The 20,820-nt window shown below is 46.6% G+C and overlaps 1 protein-coding gene across 1 annotated transcript in view; it reads right to left on the reverse strand.

Annotated features, from left to right (window-relative positions):
• Positions 1-8,671, reverse strand: part of CRY2 (cryptochrome circadian regulator 2) — a 42,804-nt gene extending 34,133 nt beyond the window's left edge. Inside the window, exon 1 of the mRNA XM_003412109.4 lies at positions 8,442-8,671. Coding sequence (XP_003412157.1) covers positions 8,442-8,656 — 215 coding nt within the window. The 5' untranslated portion in view covers positions 8,657-8,671. The remainder of the gene's footprint in view (positions 1-8,441) is intronic.
• Positions 8,672-20,820: the final 12,149 nt, after the last annotated feature.

Genomic DNA, 20,820 nt, shown 5'->3' on the forward strand with positions numbered 1-20,820 from the left:
CTACTGCTACCATTCTCTGGGACCCTAGGCAGTCACTCATTCCCTCTAGGCAGTCACTCATTCCCTCTAGCCTCAGGCCCTGTATGTAAGTGTCTGCGCTTGTCGCAGGATGGTATGAAAAAGCTAACAGGACCTTAATGCTGCTATACCACAGCATCACAGCATCGACCTTGTTCATCAGCTGGCTTTTGTGTCACAATCATTTCGCCAACTTTTTTTTTTTTAAGCAGAGGAACAAGACTGCAATAAAAGACCAAAACCTGTCCCCCCACGAGTTGATTTACACTCCAAGCAACCTCAAGGACAGAGCAGAATTGCCCCATAGGTTTTCCAAGAACTGGCTGGTGGATTCAAACTGCCGACCTTTTGGTTAGCAGCCAGGTTCTTAAACAATGCGCCATCAGGGCTCCAGAGGAACAAGACTGAAATAGCCCTGGAAAATCCCACCTACCCTGGTCCAACAGACTCTGTGCCTTTCTGGATTCATGTCTCTGGGCTGCATGTGTTTCTCCTGCCACAGCCTGGGCTGCGCCCCTGTCCCTATGGTTTTCCAGGGCTTGCCTGGCAGGTGGCTCACTCTCCACACCTCTCCAGGGCTCTGGCATCAGGCTCTATCCTGAGAGGGAGAGGGTCTAGAAGAACCTTCTTGATAGGATCCTCATAGGATACCTCACACAGTTGAGGGAGAGGGAGCAGGGTACTGTGGATCTCAAGAGCTTTAAGCCAGAGAGGAGTACCACATTGAGCTTGTATCACCAGGGAAAGGAGAAGGGGGTTAACACTTGCTGAGTACGTTCAGTGTTTTACTTTATTTTTAAATTAAATTATGGTCTGATCTGTAACCGATCATGAGGATGGAGCAGGACTGGGGAGCGTTTCATTCTCTTATGAATGGGTTCAGGGTTGACTCTATGGTAGCTGACAAGGACAGCATTTTAAACAGGTAACTATTCATATGGTTAAAAATTCAAGTTACAAAATGGTACACGTAAAATGTCTCCACCTCTTGCTTCCCCAGGAATTTAATTCCCCTCTCTGGAGGCAGGAAACCCTGGTAGCATAGTGGTTGAGAGTTTGGCTGCTAACCAAAAGTTGGAATACAGCAGGTGCTCCTTGGAAACCCTACGGGTCAGTTCTACTCTGTCCTACAGGGCCGCTATGAATTGGAATTGACTCAACGGCAATGGGTTTCTCCAGAGACAGCCAATATAATCTGTTATGCTTCTTAAGTGCATTTCCTCATTTAATCCTCTCAACAAATTTTGAAGGGAAATGTTATTATTCTCATTTTATAGATGAGGAAACTGAGCACAGAAATGTTAATTAATTTGCCTAGGGTCACAGCTATTAAATGACAAAGCTGGAACAGAAACCTAGGTTGGTCAGGCTCTGAAATCCATGTCTTCTCTGTGCCCCATTCTTAAAGCCTTGTAGGCACGCCAAACACTGCTGTAGGTTCTGGGGTTTTGCAGGACCTCGTGTATCTGCGATCCACTTCTCTGGCAGATGCAAACCTGACTACAAGTAATCCACTGACATTCTTCCCTTTCACCTCGGGAACCAAGCCCGACAGCTGAGCCTACATTTCCAGATACTGCTGGGGCGCCTCTACCTACCCTTTGGTGTCACCCACCCATCCAGCTCCACAGACTTTATCTCTCTCAACAACGGGAATCGCCACATTTCATCCTGAGCACGACGAAGCCCGGTCGGTGTGTTCCCACGGCACAGCACTTTCTCTGACTTGCAGAGGCTGCCAGGGAACCTGCTGCCAGCCAGAACCCAACCCCGCTGCTGCTGACGTACAGAACCTGCTACACTCCCACAGGTGAAGGCCACACACCCACATTCCAGCCTGAGCTGAGTCCATGCTTTGCCCAAAGCATCATGCAAGCTACAGAGCACCAGAGCATGGGGGGAGCCTCCCCAAGGGGTTGCAGTGGGAGGCTCTGATGGTTTATGCAAATTGAAAGCCCTGCCTCCGTCAATTTCTGCTTTTAAAAAACTAACACTCCCAGAAAAGGAAAGAGGAGACAAGAGTGACGCATTTGTGTTGGCCTCCTCTGAGGTCTCACATGCCTCCCAGAAGGCAAACAGAGATACATGCAAATAGCTTCATGCCACCTGAGACCTGCGCCCTGCCACGCAGAATGCCTGCAGATGATCCTGGTGGTTCAAATTCCACAACTCCAGGACAGGTGACCTCCATCTGTGCTCCAGGAATGTCCTTGCCATGCCTTGGGGGCCTCTTTCCTCACAGCCCACCAGACTGTAGAAGGCTTACGATTTGAAGCTATAGATAAGGTTGAAAAGGTTGAAAACTCTAGACTCCAGACCAGGAAGCCAGCTGCCTTCTAGAGAACCTTATCCCTAGACCTCATTTACTAAACGGGAGATTCTTTTGCAGCTTCTTTGAGGGACAGATAATTCCACGAGGGCCCTTTTCTTCTTTGGCAAGAGATGTTGATAGCTGAGGCAGGAAGCAGAAAGCCCACCTCTCAACTCAGCAACTAAATAATGATAATCACAACAGCAGCTAACATTTAATGAGCACTTACAATGAGCCAGGCACTGTTTTACATACATTACCTCATCTAATTCTCACAACAGCCTTATGAACTAGATACTATTATTATTCCCATTTTATAGATAAGGAAACTGAGGCACAGAGAGATCAAAGAACTTACCCAATGTCATACACCTAATACCAGTACCAACTGCTGTCAAGTCATTCCAACTCAAGGTGACCCCATTCGTGTCAGGGTAGAACTGTGCTCCATAGGGTTTTCAGTGACTGATTTTTCAGAAGTAGACCACTAAGCCTTTCTTCTGAGGCGTCTCTAGGTGAACCTGAACCTCCAACTTCCTGGTTAGCAGCTAAGTGTGTTTAACTATTTGTAGCACCTAGGGACTCCTTCATGCACCTAGTAAGTGGCCAGAATTCAAACCTAGGCAGTCTGGCTCAGAGAGTCTGTGTTCTTGACCACTGGGTTCCATTACCTCTCAACCAAGGCTTAGCCATCAACCAAGGCTTAGCCATCAGGGAGCATCACAGCCCAACTCAGACGCCAACACCCTTGCTACCTGAATGTGGTCTGCAGATCAACAGCATCAGGCTTACCCAGGAACTTGCAAAATGCAGAGTCTCAGGCTCACCCCCAGACTTCCAGAATTAGAATCTGCATTTTAACAAGATCCCTGGAGGTTTTAAAAGTACTGCTCTAGAACACTGAACTTTACTTCTAGCTTCTGTTTACAGGTTGACTTTCTTTGGTTTCTACTAAGCCTTCCCTCATCAAGCTCCTGGTTTCTGCCTCCCCTTTGGCCCTCTAAAAATACTATTTCTTTCTTCTCTCCAGAGGCAAGCCTTGTAAGGCTCCTGCAGGACGAGAGGGCTCAGGCTGGCCTCCACAGGAGGCAACAGGAGACAAGAGACAAGAGAGGGGTCCCAGCACCCCCAGCCTCTTTGAAGCCTGGGGTGACAGCCTGGCAGGACAGTAAGGTAGCCTGGAACAGAACTGTTGCAGGCGAACACAGAGGCAGTCTGCGTTCTTTCTACCAGGAGAAGCCTGGGCCTCCTGTGCCTCTGTAGCACCCTCCTCTCCCCATGGCCAGTTTCTATTTACTCCGAGGTAGGACTCTAAAGAAAACTGGCCTGGGCGTCAGAGGCGCTAGTGCTGGGGCTGGCACTTCACCCTTGGTTGCTGTAAGCTGAGCCCACGTGGCTCGAATTGGGAGCACAGAGTCCTCCCTGTGTGGGCAGTTTAAGCTTTCTGCTCGGATTAGACAATGTGTGCAATTGAATTATATTACGTAAGTACGCCGGTGCCAGGGGCAGACAGAACTGGACAAATTCAAACTGGATTTCCAAAAATACAGACAGGACTCTAATTCAGGCACCCCACAGGGCTAGCCCTGTAGGATAAAAGAGGCAGACCCTTCTGGTTAAGGATCTGTATTTAGCAAAGGTCTGTCTGGGGGATGGCCAGTTTTGTGTTGAGGAATATTTTGTTTATTTGTCGTTAATGGGGGAAGGGTGATAAACTCCTTTTTTGGATCTAGATCTGCCCTTGACCAAGTTTCTCTGCTTCAAGCCAGGGTTATCTAGCCATAATGACAATACTACAATCCAACTCAGGCTGGCTACATAGGCTATAAATAGACACTGTTTCTCCTAAAGAATTTAGAGGGCTTCCCATGGGAAGGAGCCCTGGTGGCACAGTGGTTAAAGTGCTCAGCTACAAACCAAAAGGTCGGCAGTTGGAACCCACCAGCTGCTCTGTGGGAGAAAGATGTGGCAGTCTGCTTCCATAAAGATTTACAGCATCAGAAACCCTATGGGACAGTTCTCTGTCCTATAGGGTCGCTGAGTTGAAACTGAGTTGAGATCGATGACAGCAACAGTTTTTTTTTTTCAAAGCCCCATGGGAGAAGCCCTGGTGGCCAAAGGGTTGGTGGTTCAAACCTACCCAGGGGATCTGCTCCATAAAGATTACAGCCTAGAAAACCCTATGGGGCTGTTCTACTCTGTCACATGGGGTTGCTGTTGAGTTGAAAACCAACTCAAGAGCACCCAACAACAAACCCAGTGGAAAAGGATAACCCAAGCCCAGAATCCGTGACAAGGACTGATCTCTAAGTACTATACAGATAAAAATAATCTCAAAGAAGACGAAGATGAAGGTTTTCATCCTTTTTGGGCCAACAAACATTTCCTCAGCAGCGGAACGGTAAAGTGACTTGCTTGGGTACCAGTGTGAATAGCTCAGAGAGACTAAAATTTCCCCACCAAGACTGGAGCTCTCAGTACCCTTCTCACTGACCAAGTTCCAAGAAAGACCCACCTATGATGACAGTCCAACAGCACCCAGCATTTGGGAAGAGAGGTACATTTTCCACTATGCCTCCTGGGGAGTTCCCATTTCACCCCACTTACTAATTCTGAACTAGACAAGCTGAGCGAGAACCCATTAGTTAGCTGGCACACATTCCTACCAACTCCCTCTGTCCCACTGGTTCCTGAATGCAGATGCAGCCCAGCGGCAGGGACAAAATGATCTGAATAAAGAGTGAGAACTGTCATCACCCACACAAGTTGCAGTAGGGCGAGGGGGCAATGAAAAACTGCAAGAGCCAATTTCAATATCCATTTTTAAATCTAGAAGCTGCTCACAGCTTCCTTTTGGGGGGGGTTCTGACTGTAGTACCTCCTAGGTTTCGGGAATATATTGGGGTAAATAGCAAAGGACTCAGCCAATTTGTGCTTTAAAAAAAAGTCCTAAGGCTCATCTAACTGCAGTTAAAAAAAACCCAGTGAGCCCATAAATTTCCTACTACCACCAAGGAGGGGGTAGTGGTGGTTCAGCGGTAGAATTTTTACCATCCACGCAGGAGACTTGGGTTCATTTTTTGGCCAATACACCTCACGTGCAAACACCACCTGGCTGTCAGTGGAGGCTTGTGCGTGCTATGATGCAAAACAGGCTTCAGTGGACCTTGCAGACTAAAACAGACTAGGAAGAAAGGCCTGGTGATCTACATCCAAAAATCAGCTGGTGAAAATCCTATAGATCACAATAGTCTGATGTCATTGTGCATAAGGTCACCAGGCGTCAGGGGCCAAAGTAAATACACATATTTCTTCATTGCCTTTCTCTGTTCTTTTACTCTTAGAGAACAACGTTCATGGCTATCTTAATTTGATTTCATCCACAGAAAAATGGTAGGTAGGAGTTAGTGCAGGAAGCAAAAGAAATCACAGATTCTGATTCCCCCTTCTCTTGCAAATGGTTCTGGGCCCCCCATTCCTAGGGAGGTTCCTTAGATGCAGCAATTCAAGCAGTTGCAGTGCTAAGACATTATGCTACAGCACAATTCTCCCAGACCACTCCCAGATCCCAAAACAGCCACCGGAAGATTACACACATTGTAGTTATGCGGAGGTAGGGCTCCACCACTTCCCCTCACCCCCAACTGGTGCACAAACCCCTCCGCAGCTCTGCCGCTCCCTCACTCCCATGAGGAGCAAATAGTCTGGTGGGGGTGGTATGAGTGTCTCTTCCCAGGCCCCAGAAGCAGTTACCATATTCCATCTGTTTTGTGTTATTTCACCTCTTTCTTCTGAATGCCAAAACGAATCAGACTTCCTGCCAGCACACTGCAACACATTTCCCAGGTTGTCTGGCTTGGGTCTGTGGTTCTCTAGTTCTTTCTCAAGCTTTGCTGCACGGGAGAGCTTTAAAGCCCTGATCCCAGATCGTACCCCAAAACAATGAAATCAGGATCTCAGTGGTAGGGGATGGGGAACTCAGGCATCTTTTAAAGGTCCTTAGGTGATTCCAATGTGCAGCTGCGACTGAGAACCACTGCTCTTGCTCAGCCCGGTTCATTTTCTTCATGGCACTTAGTTCTACTGAATTATGGTTGTTTACTTGTCTTCCTCCCCTAAAATGTAGCTCCAGGAGCCCTGGAGGCACAGACACCACGTCAGCTTGTCCACAGCTGTACCCCTACCAGCACCTAGAGCAGGGCCTGGCAGATAGTAAACCAAACCTGTTGCTGTCGAGTTGATTCCAACTAATAGCGACCCTATAGGACAGAGTAGAACTGCCCAATAGGGTTTCCAAAGACTGCCTGGTGGATTCCAACTGCCAACCTTATGGTTACCAGCTGCACCTCTTAACCACTACCCACCAGGGTCTCCTGGCAGACATCAGGCACCCGCTAAATAATTGCTCAATTAACATCTACATTCTTGCAAGGCCCGGACTTTAGGATTTGACTCAGGCATCTGGCCTGCCACATTCCTTTTCTCCTTCACTCGCGACAGCACAATCACAAGAGAGTGACCCAGAAAAATTTATCCTGAGTTTAATCAGCAGCATAACATTCGTTGTTGATTTTTAACCACCCCCCATTACCACAGCAAAGGAGGCAGTCCTCTACAAGGTCCCTTGAAACTGAATAAAAGAAACTTCTTTGTGACAATGTAACAGTAAACAGATTCCACGGACTCTGCTCTGACTGGCACGCTGCCACAGGAGGGGGCAAAGTCTGAGGCTTGGTTTATTGTCTACACTAGAGATGGTCATTTGAGGATGTTTGTCAAACCCAGCCTCCTATCTATAGAAACTGGAGCAAAGGCAGCGCAACAGGGCAGACTGGAAACTGTGTGGGCAGGCTCTCCACAGGACTATCTTTAGTAGTTCCCTCTAGAAAAATGGGGCAGGAGCGGGCATTTAATAGACCCCCTTTACAAAGCGCTCACTCTCCTAGCAGGGCATACACCTTGGAGATTAAAAAAAAAAAAAAAACATGGTGTGCTGAGAGCCGCTGTATCCTGGGAATACCCCTGCCCATTGATGCAACAAGGCATAAGCAAACATCCCCCAGAACAATGCAAACAAACCAAGCAGGTGCAGTACGGCATTTTGAAAAGTGCTGGGTACATAATGTTTCCAAACTCCTTGGTCCTGAACACTGGTTATGGAGAAAAAACATCAGCTACCTATCTGCTAATTCCTTCCCATGTCCCTGTCAACTCCATCTCCCAGGAGTCATCAAAGAGAGGTCTCCGATACCATAGCTTTCCTGCTCCCTTGCCTTGGTGTGTCAGTTCATAAAAGCCTATCTATAAGGGCTCAACTGCCCTCTAAAATCATCTTACAGGAGAGAAGGAAGCGGGCGATACCTTGTTTGGTTGCTTTTTTTTCCTAGCAAGCTCATAGCTGCTAACAGAATTCTCCAAAATGGGTTAAGTACTACTACTCTACAATTGGGGACACACAGTGCCTCTAACTGAAGATGCCCTTGGGGGAGATGGCACCTGCCTTACCTAATGCTAAGCCAGGGTCTCTAGACACCTCCAGAAGCAGGGCCTTCTGGGTGGAGGGGAAGTCAGGATGGAGTAAAACAAACCAAGGGTGACCTTCAGGAGCTCAGCAATGGGCTCTTTACTTGAAGTAATGGGAGTATCTGCTCTGCCCCAGGATCAGAAACCCGTCCCCGCCCTCACGCCACAATATCTCCTTTTCCTCCCCTCCCTGGGCACACCCCTAAGAGACACCTGGAGTCCCGGTTCTGCCACTGGCTGGCTGCATGATCTTGGGCAGGTCAACTTTGTGCCTCTAGGGCTCAAGGGCGTCATCTGTACAATGGGGATCACACCACAGGGATGGTGTGAGGCTCAAAGGGGATAAAACACGGTGCGAAAGCCCCTTCTTAGAGGTTGAGTCCTCGCCCACCTAAGGGATTAGTGTGATGACTAACTAACCCCCTGGTGCCAGCTTCTCGCCTCTGGAGACCCCGCTCCGTCTCCCTGCCGCGCCTCCCTCAGGCCCGGGTCTTCGGGCCGTGGGTGGGGGACAGAGGCTCCCCCTTTGGAAGGGCCCGGGGGTCAGCCGGCGCCTCCCGGGCCTGCGACCCCGCCCGGGCCCTCTCACCTCCATCGGTTGATCCCGACCGAGGAGGAGGCCGCGAACCAAGGGTCGAGGATGTAAACGCAGCGTACGCAGCGCGCCCCGCGCACAGCCGCCAGCAGCGCCGGGTTGTCGTGGAGTCGCAGCCCCTTGCGGAACCAGTGCACAGAGGAGGCGCCATCCATGCTGGGAATGGGCACCAGGGCCGCCGCTCCCGCCGTCACCACTGCCGCCGCCATCACCGCCTAGACTGCTCTGGCCGGCGGCGCTCCGCCCCCGACAGCGCCGCGGGCCCCACCTCCAGCCCGCCCAGTGACCTATGACGCCTCCGCGGCTTGCCGTAGCTCGGCCCCTGGGGCTCTGGAGCGCCTCTATCATTGGCCGAGCGCCTCCCTCCGGGCGATTGGCTCAGCGGCGCGAGATGAGGGCCCGCCCCCTCACGTTCCCACCATGTGTCGCCGCCTGGGAGGAGCCCGCGGTCTTGGCTGCTGACGCAGGCGGGCGTTCCCAGTGGAGGCCAGGGCGTAGGCCGGGCCTCAAGGGACAGGATCTCTTCCAGGCGTTCTAGTCGGAGCCTGTTGCTAGAAGAAGATGCCTGGGCTGGTGGGCGTTGTTGTGACTCCAGCCAACAGCACTGGGCATATTTAGGATATAGCACCTACCCTGGGTGCCACTTGGGGGAGGGTGGGGCGCCAATGAGCAGTTTCCATCTAGTTTCCATCTTCAGCTTTGAGAGATCATTCAGCAAGTTAAATCTAATTGTCATAGGTATTATTTTCCCATAGATACGCAGCTGCTCTGTACCCCACTCTATTAAGTCATCTACGTCATTCTACTAAAGCTACCATTTATGGAGTGCATCTCCTATACAAGCAACGTGATCTTCTTACATAGACTTTCTACTTTACTACTTTCATTCAGTTTTGCCAGTTCTGTTCATTCAACCAAGGAGCTGTTACCCTAATTTTACAGATGAGGAAAACAGAGGCTGCTCCAGGTTGACTGACTAGGTCAAGATCATAAAACAAAAAAGAACTCTATCCAGATTATTTGGGAACCCTGGTGGTGTAGTGTTAAGAGCTACCTCTGCTAAATGAAAGACTGGCGGTTGGAATGCACCTTGCGCTCCTTGGAAACCTTATGGGGCAGTTCTACTCCAACCTATAGAGGGCTATGAGTCGGAGTCAATTCAAGGGCGATGGGTTTGGTTTTTTGTTTTTTTCCCCAGATTGTTCTCATTTTGAAGCCTCTGCTTTTATCCACAAAGCTGTGCTTCTCTCTGTGCTGAGCTCCTTGGCATTTGCAAGAGAAAAAGTCTGGAATGGAGGAGGCGTGCCCTGATAATGCAGCAGTGGAGTGTTTGGGAGTAGGGAGTGGGAATGTGCAGGATGTGGGTTGAGATAGTAATTATGCCATCAGATGAATTGATTTTCTTTTAGTTCTATATTTAGTAGACCTGATGGTACTATTAAATGCAAAGCATTGTTCTGGATTCTGTGTGGGATTTAGAGATGTGGAGGACACTGTCCCCACTCCTCTGGGAAGCCAGATGGGTCCTTGGGTGTCTTGCATACTGCCCCATTTCACTCTGCCCTTCTTCTTATCACTGCCCCTAGTACATGGTACTGGAATTGCTTGCTTAATTGTCTGCCCCATTAGACTATAAGCTCCTGGAAGATAGGGGTTGTGGCTTTACAAATGTATTTCCAGGGTCTATCCCAGTGCTTGGTATTTGATTCTCAAGGATTATTTGAGTAAAAGTTGAACAAGGACAAGAGTCTCAGGTTGTCAGGGACCTTAAAGGTCTATTCTAGTCCCCCTCACCTGACTCTGCCCTTATTTTTGAGTCTTCTCTCCAAATGCTTGCTGAATGAGTAGATGCCACCTCTTGTTACTTTTCTTTTCAGGCTTTGTGTTCCCACCTCTTTTGTGCCCCTCTTCTCTCCACAAGGTTGATGCTCTTCTAGGAATAGAATAGAGAAAGCAGGAAATGGTTCTTCCCAAGTAGCCTCAAATATGAGTACTCTCTTCCTCCTCTGAACTCCCATAATGCTTTATCTGTAGACTGTAAACTCCGTGAGGGCAGGGACTGTGCTTGTCTTGCTCATCGGTGTATTTCCAGCACCTATCCTGGTGCTTGACATGTAGTAGGTGCTCAGTGAATATTTGTTGAATGACTGAATGCCGTTTATCCCTTTCTATCTTATTAGGCTATTTTGAGAGGCAGTATGATGTAGTGGTCTCAGGCACAAGGTCTCAGGCATTGGAGTGATTAAGTTCAAAATCTCATTCTGCTTTAACTGTGTGTGACCTTGGGTAAGCTAGTTAACCTCTCTGTTCCTCACTTTCTTAATGCATACAATAGGGATGATAATAATTTCTAGGACATAGAAAGCACTTACTAAGCATCAGCTACTATTATTTTGAATGGCAGGATCTGTGTCTGATTTTGTCTTCCTTGTAACATCTAGCCCAGAGTCTTACGTGTAATGAATGCTTCATAAGTTGCTGAGTGAATAAAAGATTTTACTTACTTTTTTAAAGGGTCGTCAACATTATACCAATAATGGAAACTGAAGAGAAATAATTGCCATCAAGTCCAAAAACCTAACAAATCAATTTTTTCCCCATGTTTCCTCCTAGGCTCTGTCAATAAGCACCTAAGTTTTATGGCTTTAATCAAAGCAGAGGCACAGTTTTGTAGATTCTTTTTAAACTTAAAGTATTAAGCATATTCTATGTTGCTATGTCTTTGTTATTTCAATGACCATATAATCCTTCATCAAGTTGATAGGAAGACTTTTTTTTAAATTGCATATTGCTTGGATTTATTACCAGGGTAACGTTCAAAAACCAGGAAGTAAATCCGGCACTGGATAGAATATTGGAATGCAAAGTCCACTCTTGGTCTTTACACTTTGAAACGGACAGGGAGAAATTGGAGTGAGACCAAAGAGATGTGTAAATTGCTTAGGAAGTGAAATGTCATTGGGGGCGAGGCGTATCTAAGCATGGCAGGTATGGCACGTGCCCTGGGTGCCACTTGAGGGGGCATGGCACCAACGAGCGGTTTCTATCACTAGCTGTGACAGCTCATTCAGCAATTTAAAACTAATTGCCATAGACATTATTTTTCGTAGCTACGCCAGGACATCTCATTATTTACAAGCATTTCTGACCAGTGGTTGCTATGAGGATGCCAAACAGTTGCTCCTTGTTGCCAGGAAGGGTAGACCAAAAGAAGAAAGGCTTAAAGTAGGAGAGTAAGAGGTGGTTTTAAAGATGAACCAACTAGCCTGGAAGTGGATGGTGTCTTTCTTCCCTGATGATACTTAAGAAGACAGATCTGTTCACGTTTGTCCCTCTCTGTTAAAGTCCTGCATGGAGACTAGATGAGACAACTTTCATATTCCCTTTGAACGGCGAATTGAGTAAATATTTGATGACTGGTTGAAAGGTAACCAAGCACCGAAAGGAGAGGCATCCCTGACGAGTTTAAGTTACCCGCGCCCTCTAGTGGTGTGACTGGGAACGAAGCCGTGGCCCAGTTTCGGGCTGAGCCAAGAGCACCCCGGCCCTAGACTCCTCTCCTTAGTTACTGGCCTTAAGAGCTTGCAGCTGAGGCATTTCTATTTCCAAGACTTTACGCAAGGCTTACTTTGATGTAGTGACATAAAATGCTCATTGTTTGAACTATGCAGCTTGAGAAGCCGTAAAGCTTATTGAGAGCGTGGACTGTAAGGCTGGAAGGCCTGGATTCCATTCCAACTACCTGATTACTTACTTGGGCAAGTTACTTCACCTCTCTGTTCCTCAATTTCCTCATTTCTGAAATGAGGCTTGGCTTTTCATTCTCTTAATAATGTTTGGGGATGAATAGAAGTTCTTAATTTTAATGTGGTCCAATTTATCCATCTTTCCCTTTATGGTTAGTGCTTCGGTGTCTCGTATAAGAAATCTTTGCCTACTTCCAAGGTCATGAAGATATTCTCCTATATAATCTTCTTAAAACTTTATTGTCTGACCTTTCAAGTTAAATGTACAATCTACACATGGCGAGGGACTTCATTACCCAGGGCTAGATGGTTGGGAACTGGCTTCCTCTGTTTCCTGGGCCACTTTACTCCCAGAAGCCCTTGGGCCCAGGCTCTCTTTATGGATAGACAAGAGAGAAGGTAATATGGTGCTTCCCATGCCTGCCGGCCAGCAACTAAACATAACCCCAGAGCTTCCAGTGGTGGTTCTCAAATATAAGTGTTCCCTGGAGTCGTTTGATTAGCACATGTTCAAATTGTACGCGTCCCTGGGTTGTGTAAACAGTTTACACACTTGGCTGCTAACCAAAAGTTTGGAGGTTCGGGTCCATACAGAGGCACTTTGGAAGAAAGGCCTGGCAATGTACTGAAAAAAGCTGTCATCGAAAACTCTATGGAACACAGTTCTGCTCTGACACACATGCGATCACCACGAGTCAGAATCGACTTTTTTTTTTTTAATGATGTTATGTTACTATTATTATTGGTAGCAGCAGCCACAGAAGCCTCTAGGTTCTCTCTTTCCTGCCCAATAGCAAGGACGCAGTAAAACCTTCCACACACTCCAAGCTTGTAAATGTTTATTATACTGATTTTTGCTGGAAAATGGTGGAAACAGCTAGATGGAGCCCCTCCGGGAAGCTTCTCATCTGTGGAGGTGGAAAAAGAAGGGCATTTTAACTGGGACAGGCAACAGGGGCCATCCCATTAGCTCTGGTTCATAGAGATGCTGCCATATTCCCTCTGTGTTCTGTGCCTTGCTTAACCCCTCACAGATATGGCCAGGCTTCCAGAGGATTTGTATTCTAAGAATGAAGTTGTGACATGGTGGCCTGAGGCTGAATCTGGTCCACACATGTGCCATACATGCTGACACAATACATATATATATATTTAAATTTTATTAATTTTGTTGTTGAGAATATACACAGCAAAACATACACCAATTCAAGTTTCTACATGTATAATTCAGTGACATTGACTACATTCTTCAGGTTATGCAACCATTCTCACCCTCCTTTTCTGAGTTGTTCCGCCCCCCATTAGCTTAAACTCACTGCCTCATACAATTATTTAAAAAATTTGAGCCATTGTTTAAAAGCCAGGAGATTGCATGTAAAAGTTTAGATTTCTGGCTCCTTTTGCAAAATTAGAAGTTCGAGCGATATAGGGCCACATTTCCAAATGGCGAAATCTGAGAGGAGCTGAGTAGTAGCTTCCCTGGTTAGACATGTCCAGCTCAGCAGCCCCCCACCCAGCTCACCTCCCTCATTTATGTTACTGTTGTTCTCTGTTGGCACTTCCATTAGGAGTTGACTCCTGTGATGAATAAGTGTCCATCTTCTCTGCTGCCTTGGTTTCCTGGTGCTGCTATAAGAGAAATACCACAGTGGATGGCTTTTAAAGAACAGAAATTAATTTGCTTACAGTTTAAGAAACTAGAAGTTTGAATTCCAGGCCCTGGCTCTAGGGGAAGGCTCTCTTTCTGTCTGCGCTGGGGGAAGAAACTTGTCTCAGCTTCTGTTGCCCTGGCATGCCTCCTTTCGTTGGTGATCTTCACGCTACATCTATCTTCTGCCGGTTTGTGTTTTCTTCTGGGTCTAATCTACCGTTTTTATAACTCAGAAGCGATTAGGTTTAGGACACACGGGACACGGATATGATCTCGTTAACATAACAAAGAAAACTATTCCCAAAAGGAATTACATTCACAGGTATAGGGGTTAGGATTCCAACACGTGTTTGAGAGGACACAATTTGATCCATAGCACCTGCTATTGGAGCAGGAGGTAGGGAAGCAGAGAGGGAGCAGAGGTCTACTTAGAAGAGGGCAGCAGAGATGGATGTGGGATGGAGCTCAGGCATCTTGCGTTACCCATCACTAGCTCCTCCAGGGCAGCTCTCTTGTATCCAGCAGGCTCTCTTCTCAGAGCTAATGCATGCTCCATGCTGGGTGGTGGAACAGGCCTGGGAGGCAGAGGGGACAAAGTTTCATCACTCCTTCTGGTGCTGTTTTTGTTAGTTGCCATCAAGTTGACTTCAACTAATGGTGACACCATGTGTTACAGAGTAGAACTGCTCCATAGTTTTCTTAGCTTTAATCTTAACAGAAGCAGATCACCAGGCCTATCTTCCGTGGTACTGCCAGCCTTTAGGTTTGCCATCAAACTCAAACCATTTATGTCACCTAGGGACCATTCCTCTTTCTGCTACCCTGTAATAATCACGTCAACTGTTTATGTACCTAGACAGTATGCTAAGCATGTAGCACACCTTATCTCAATCATTGCACCACTCTCTGGAGTAGGAGTTATCATCATTCTTATTTTACAGATTAGGCAGCTGAGGTTCAGAGACATCAAGGCATTTGCCTAAGGTCACACAGCTAGGAAGTGGACAGGAACTGTGGCTGCAGCAGAGATGTTCTCTTGCTCAACCGAAGTCATGCGGCTGGTTGATGGCAGAGCTCAGTTTCTAATTCAGATCCAACTGACATCAAACCCCAGAAGCTGAAAACTGGTGGCGAGAGGAACAACTAGTTTGGCCAGCAATATTTTTGAAAATTTGGAATTTTGGACCTTTTGCTGGGCTACCTGCCCTCCACCAGTACCTGTTGCCTCATGCCCTGGCCCATTCTCTCATGTGTGTTTCCTGGCCTCAGGAGGTAGTGACAACCCCTGCATGGTCTCTCGAAGTCCTGCAGTCTAACCTCAGGTGAGCTTGAGCTCTTGGTTCCTTCAGTGGTGTTACTAAGGTTGGTGTCACCCCCACCTAGACCTCCTCTGGTGCCAGACCATACAGAATGCTTAGTAATGTTTTTTGTACTAGCGTTACTTGTATATCATAATTTCCGTATATGACTCCTTCTTTTCCTTTTATCACTACTTCATATAGTTCACAAATACTAATTACCACAATACTATTCCTAAAATGTCAGAAAATCCCACCCCGAAAATAAGTGGCTGTAAAAACACTGTCGGCAAGGAAAACAGCAGACTGTGTTTGTAGCCTGTGCGGATGAAACCACGTGATTTGAAGCATCACTGTAAGTGCGTAATAATGACAGCTCTGACCGGAGGAGGACATTAGCAGGTCCAAAAAGTAAATTAGCATAGAGTTTTAGTCTAGTAGGTATACTGATACACGTAAGCTGGGCTTAGGAGAAACGTTTTTGTTGTAACTAACTACAGGGATATTTTTATAAAAAATAATAAATTTCTTCTGAAACACTGCAGAGAATTTTATAGATGGTCATTTTGGTGTCCCTTCCTCTGACAGTGTTACCCAGTGTGATCCACACCCCTATACCGCCCCCCTAGTGATGCCACTGGGTTCCAGTAAAGAGCTGGAGATCTGTGTTTGTATCTGTTGACCCCACCTCACCAGGATTTGCAAGAGTTGAGAGTAGAGACTAATATGGTTTGGGTTCAGGCTCAGCTCCCCAACCATCATGCCGTAATGGGGGGGGCTCCCTCTCTGGACTGAAAGCCTCCTATAAACCTTCTGTGGCTATTTTTTTGGCTATAGGACAACCTGGGAGTCAGGCCATTGGCCTGGCAGAAATGCAGTTGTCCCCAGCCCCACCCCTTCCTTAGACTGGCGTGGGGCTCCTCTGACAATACCACCTTCTCCCAAGCCAGCTTCCACCTAGACAGAAAGACGATGGGTCACTGGGGACTGTAGGAATAAACAAAGACCACCCAAATCAGAACAAAAGGGGCTACTTACTCAGAATTTGCTGTAACAAGGGAGTCAGCCACCATCACCTGTATTTGGCAAAGACTCAAAGGCAGGCAGAGGAGTGGGAAAGTGTAGAGTCAAAAGAAGGGAAGGCTTCAGGCGTGCTCCAATTGGAGATTGTTGGCACGGACGAGTTGGAGGCAGGCTAACGAGAAGCAGGGCCTCTTATGTGATTGGTTAGTCCTGAGTTGGGAGTGGCGGTGGGGGGCAGAAAATAGGGAAACTGGCCATCATTGACCCAGTCCTGTCAGTTCTGGGCCAGTTTCTGCAGGGGCTGTAGTTTGGCTTCTGGGATGACTGCTGCAGAGGTTATGGACCAGCTTTCTATTGCCATGTATGGTCTGGCCATTGTCCATCTCTATACTCAGCCTCTCAGCATGCGGAGAGGGTACCCAGCTATGTCATCTGGGGCGTGTTGCTAACCTCTTTGGGTTTTCTCATCTGTAAAATAGGGATGCTAATAGTATTTCTCTTAGAGTGTTAATAGGTGTTACGTGATTAGAATAGTACCTGGCATGGGGTGAGCACCCAACAAATGTTAGCTATTATGATGATGATGATGGTGCTCAGTGGAAAGGGCACTGGCCGGTGGAGCAGGTCTGGGTAGCTCCAGTCCTGGTTCTGCCCCATCACTCTGACTTTGGGCAAGTCAGCCATACTCTCTGAGCCTCAGGCCCGCCTGTAAAACAATGGAGCTGGACTCAGTTTTTCTCATCTGGCAATTAGGGAAGAAAAACAATCTCATGTTTCTGTGACGCTTTATAGATTATAGGACAATTTTATGTAGGTTGACTCCTTAAATCATCTCTTAAATTAGAAAAATTTTCTTTTTTTTTAGTAGGAGGAAAAGGATCTAGGAGGTTATGTGATTTGGCTAAGCCCACACAGATTTGAGGCTAGATAAGCCCACACAGATTTGAGACTATATCTTTTGACAGCCTGCCATCTGACCCACACCTGCCATCTGACCCACCCTAAGACTGTCTCCTCCCCTCCCCCCGGCCAACCGTCCTCCATCATAGGCTCCTGGCACATCTGGCCCAGGTGCTTCAGAGAAGCAGGCTTTGCTGTCCTTTCTGAGTTGGTTTCAGGTCCTAAATTTAGCTCTTTCACAGGAGCCGAGGTATGTGGTGGGGGCAGGGTCAGGGGCTGGGTAAAGGCTGTGTCTGGTATGGCAGCTTCTCCATCCATGTAGTACTAAGCAAGTCATTTGACCCTTTGGGACCTCAGTTTTCACATCTGGCAAATGGGGAACAAAAACAATCTCATGCTTACGTGGCACTTTGTAAATTGTAGAGCAATTTCACGGACATTGACTCCTTAAATCATCATGTTATCTTTTAAATTATAACTAATTTTTTTAATGTTTCCTTTTTTAACATGAGGAAAAGGATCAGAGAGTAATGTTAAGTGATTTGGCTAAGCCCATACAGATTTGAGTCTAGATCTTTCGATCCTAAGATCTGGCCTCTTTTCATTCTTAGATGCTCTCACCTTTACCTACATCGTGGGATTATAATAAGGATAACATGAAAATACAAAACTTATACTAGATAAACTGCACGTTTTTATGGTTGAGAGCCACACTGCTTGGGTTCAAATCTTAGTTCTGCCACTGATTAGCTGTGTGGCATTAGAGAAATTACTTAACCCCTCTGTGCCTCATTTTTCTCACCCGTGAGGTGGGAGATGATAATAACTCCCACTACATGGGGTTGTTATGGGGCTTAAATGAGTTACTATTTGTCAAGCACTTTCAATAGTGTCTGATACCTTGTACAGTTTAAGTGTTTCCCAAATTAAAAAAAAAACAGCTGCCCTGCCAATCAGCTGTGTGACCTTGAGCAGACAGAAACATCTTAGATTAAGGTCAGGAGCCTCGTGTTCTACTTTGGGCTCAGCCACTGATTTGCTCTGTGATCTCAGAACTTTTCACCTTTCCATGCATTAGTCTCCTCAACTGCAAAATGAGAGGCTTGGACAAGTTCAATGATTGAGCAGCATTTTTTTTGCACAAAGATCAAGTTAGGAAAAAATAAAAACTTTTTGGGCCACATCTTATCTATTTGAATCCACTGGGTAGGGGGAGGGGGAGATATTCCAATGTAGTGGGGCTGCCTGGGCTACTGTCCCAGCACCCTTGGGGACTGACCTATGGGGTCCACAGGAGTGGTCTGAGTGACATATGTGACACTGTCTAGCGGTATGGGACACCTGAACCAATGACACCCCCACCCCCAGGACCTGGGGAAGCTGACATGCAGGTGAGACTGAGCAACAGTGGAGCTAAGGTACATTAATGGTGGCACCCTGCAGGATGGTCATGAATTCCCACAGCTGGTAGCCCCAGAGACTTCCGGCTCCTGTGGTTTCTGAGGCCTTGCTTCTCTGATCTTCCTGGCATTCCATAAGAAACACACATTTCCTCCGAATAACCCACTCCTCCTTTACTTAGGCTAATGGGGGCACAAACAGTTAAGCATTTGGTTGCTAATTGAGAGGTTGGTGGTTCAAATCCACCTAACAGCCTTTTAGGAGACAGACCTGGTGATCCGGTTCCACAAAGATCACAGGCAAGAAAACCCTATGGGGCACTGTAAAACATGGGTTGAGAAATAACCTCAGGGCACCTAACAAAAACAATGCATCAGTTATCTATTGCTGTGCTACAAAAAAAAAAAAAAAAAGCACCCCAAAATTTAGAGGCTTAAAGCAATGATTTACTCTTTCTCTGAATTATGTGGGTTGACTGGGTGGTTTTTCTGTGGGCCTCACCTAATGTTACTTATGTGGCAAATTCATCTGGCAGATGGGCAAGGGCTGTTGGCTGGGGTGCCTTTGCTCTCCATGTGGCCCCTCTACATGGCTAGCTTAGGCTTCCAGATAACATGGCGACCTTGGGGCCAGGGAGAATGGTGTTCTCATCACTCTTATGGTCTGGGGTCAGGGGCCCTGAATGTTACTTTTTAGTATTCTGTTGGTCAAAACAAGTCACAAGGTCAGCTCTGATTCAAGGATTCAATAGACTACACCTCTTGATGGGAGATGCAGTACGTGCATATGAGAATGAGAGGAATGGAAGGTGACCTGTGTGCAGACAACTATTGCAACTAGTTTTGGTTGATTTCTCTTACTTGTAGCCAAAAGAAATTTAACCAATATATTCTATGACTTACAAATTCCCACCCACCACTCGGACTCATCTCCCACCTTCTCTCAGCTACCCTGGTTTTACTTCTCCTCACACCAACCGCATTCCACCCCAGAGCCTTTGCACTTGCCAATCCCTCTGTCTGGCACATTCTGACCCTAGATCTTCTCCTGACCATGCCTTTGCCACATTTAGATCTTTACTTACATTTTTACTAAAAGAGGCTTTTCTGACTCCCCAAACTAACTAGGCTTTATACTTTTTGTGGCACTTACTATGTATTATTTATCTTTTGTCTTTTTGTTCATTTGTCATTCTTTCCTTACTAAGAATGCAGGGACACTGTGATTTCTAAGGCTGAAGTCTTCTTTAAACCAAACAACCGTGTAGCTTGACTAGTAAAGAATGTCTGCCTTGAGCATTTTGCCCTTTTAAGAGCTATCTATATGGGATGTTTACCTGTATTTCATTGACTATGCAAAGGCATTCGACTGTGTGGATCATAACAAATCATAAATAACATTGCGAAGAACGGGAATCCTGGAACACTTCATTGTGCTCATGAGGAACCTGTACATAGATCAAGAGGCAGTCGTTCGAAGAGAATGATGGGATACTGCGTGGTTTAAAGTCAGGAAAGGTGTGCATCAGGGTTGTATCCTTTCTCCATACTTGTTCAATCTGTGTGCTGAGCAAATAATCTGAGAAGCTGGATTATATGAAGAACGGGGCATCAGGATTGGAGGAAGACTCATTAACAACCTGCGTTATGCAGAAGACACAACCTTGCTTGCTAAAAGTGAAGAGGACTTGAAACACTTACTGATGAAGATCAAAGACCACAGCCTTCAGTATGGATTGCACCTCAATATAAAGAAAACAAAAACCCTCACAACTGGACCAGTAAACAACATCATGGTAAATGGGGAAAAGATTGAAGTTGTCAAGAATTTCATTTTACTTGGATCTACAATCAACATCCATGGAAGCAGCAGTCAAGAAATCAAAACATGCATTTTATTGGGCAAATCTGCTGCAAAAAAACCTCTTTAAAATGTTGAAAAGCAAAGATGTCACCTTGAAGACTAAGGTGTGCCTGAACCAAGGCCATGGTATTTTTGATCGCCTCCTATGCATGTGAAAGCTGGATGTTGAACGAAGAAGACTGAAGAAGAATTGATGCCTTCGAATTGTGGTATCGGAGAAGAATACTGAATATACCATGGACTACCAAAAGAAGAACAAATTTGTCTTGGAAGTACAACCAAGATTCCCATTAGAATGGATGGCGAGACTACGTCTCACATACTTTAGCCATGTTATCAGGAGGAACCTGTCCCTGGAGAAGGACATCATGCTTGGTAAAGTACAGGATCAGCAGAAAAGAGGAAGACCCTTAATGAGATGGAGTGACACAGTGGCTGCAACAATGGGCTTAAGCATAGCAATGATTGTAAGGATGGCGCAGGACCGGGCA

Source organism: Loxodonta africana, chromosome 7 (genome assembly GCF_030014295.1).
Source record: "Loxodonta africana isolate mLoxAfr1 chromosome 7, mLoxAfr1.hap2, whole genome shotgun sequence".
NCBI lineage: Eukaryota > Metazoa > Chordata > Mammalia > Proboscidea > Elephantidae > Loxodonta > Loxodonta africana.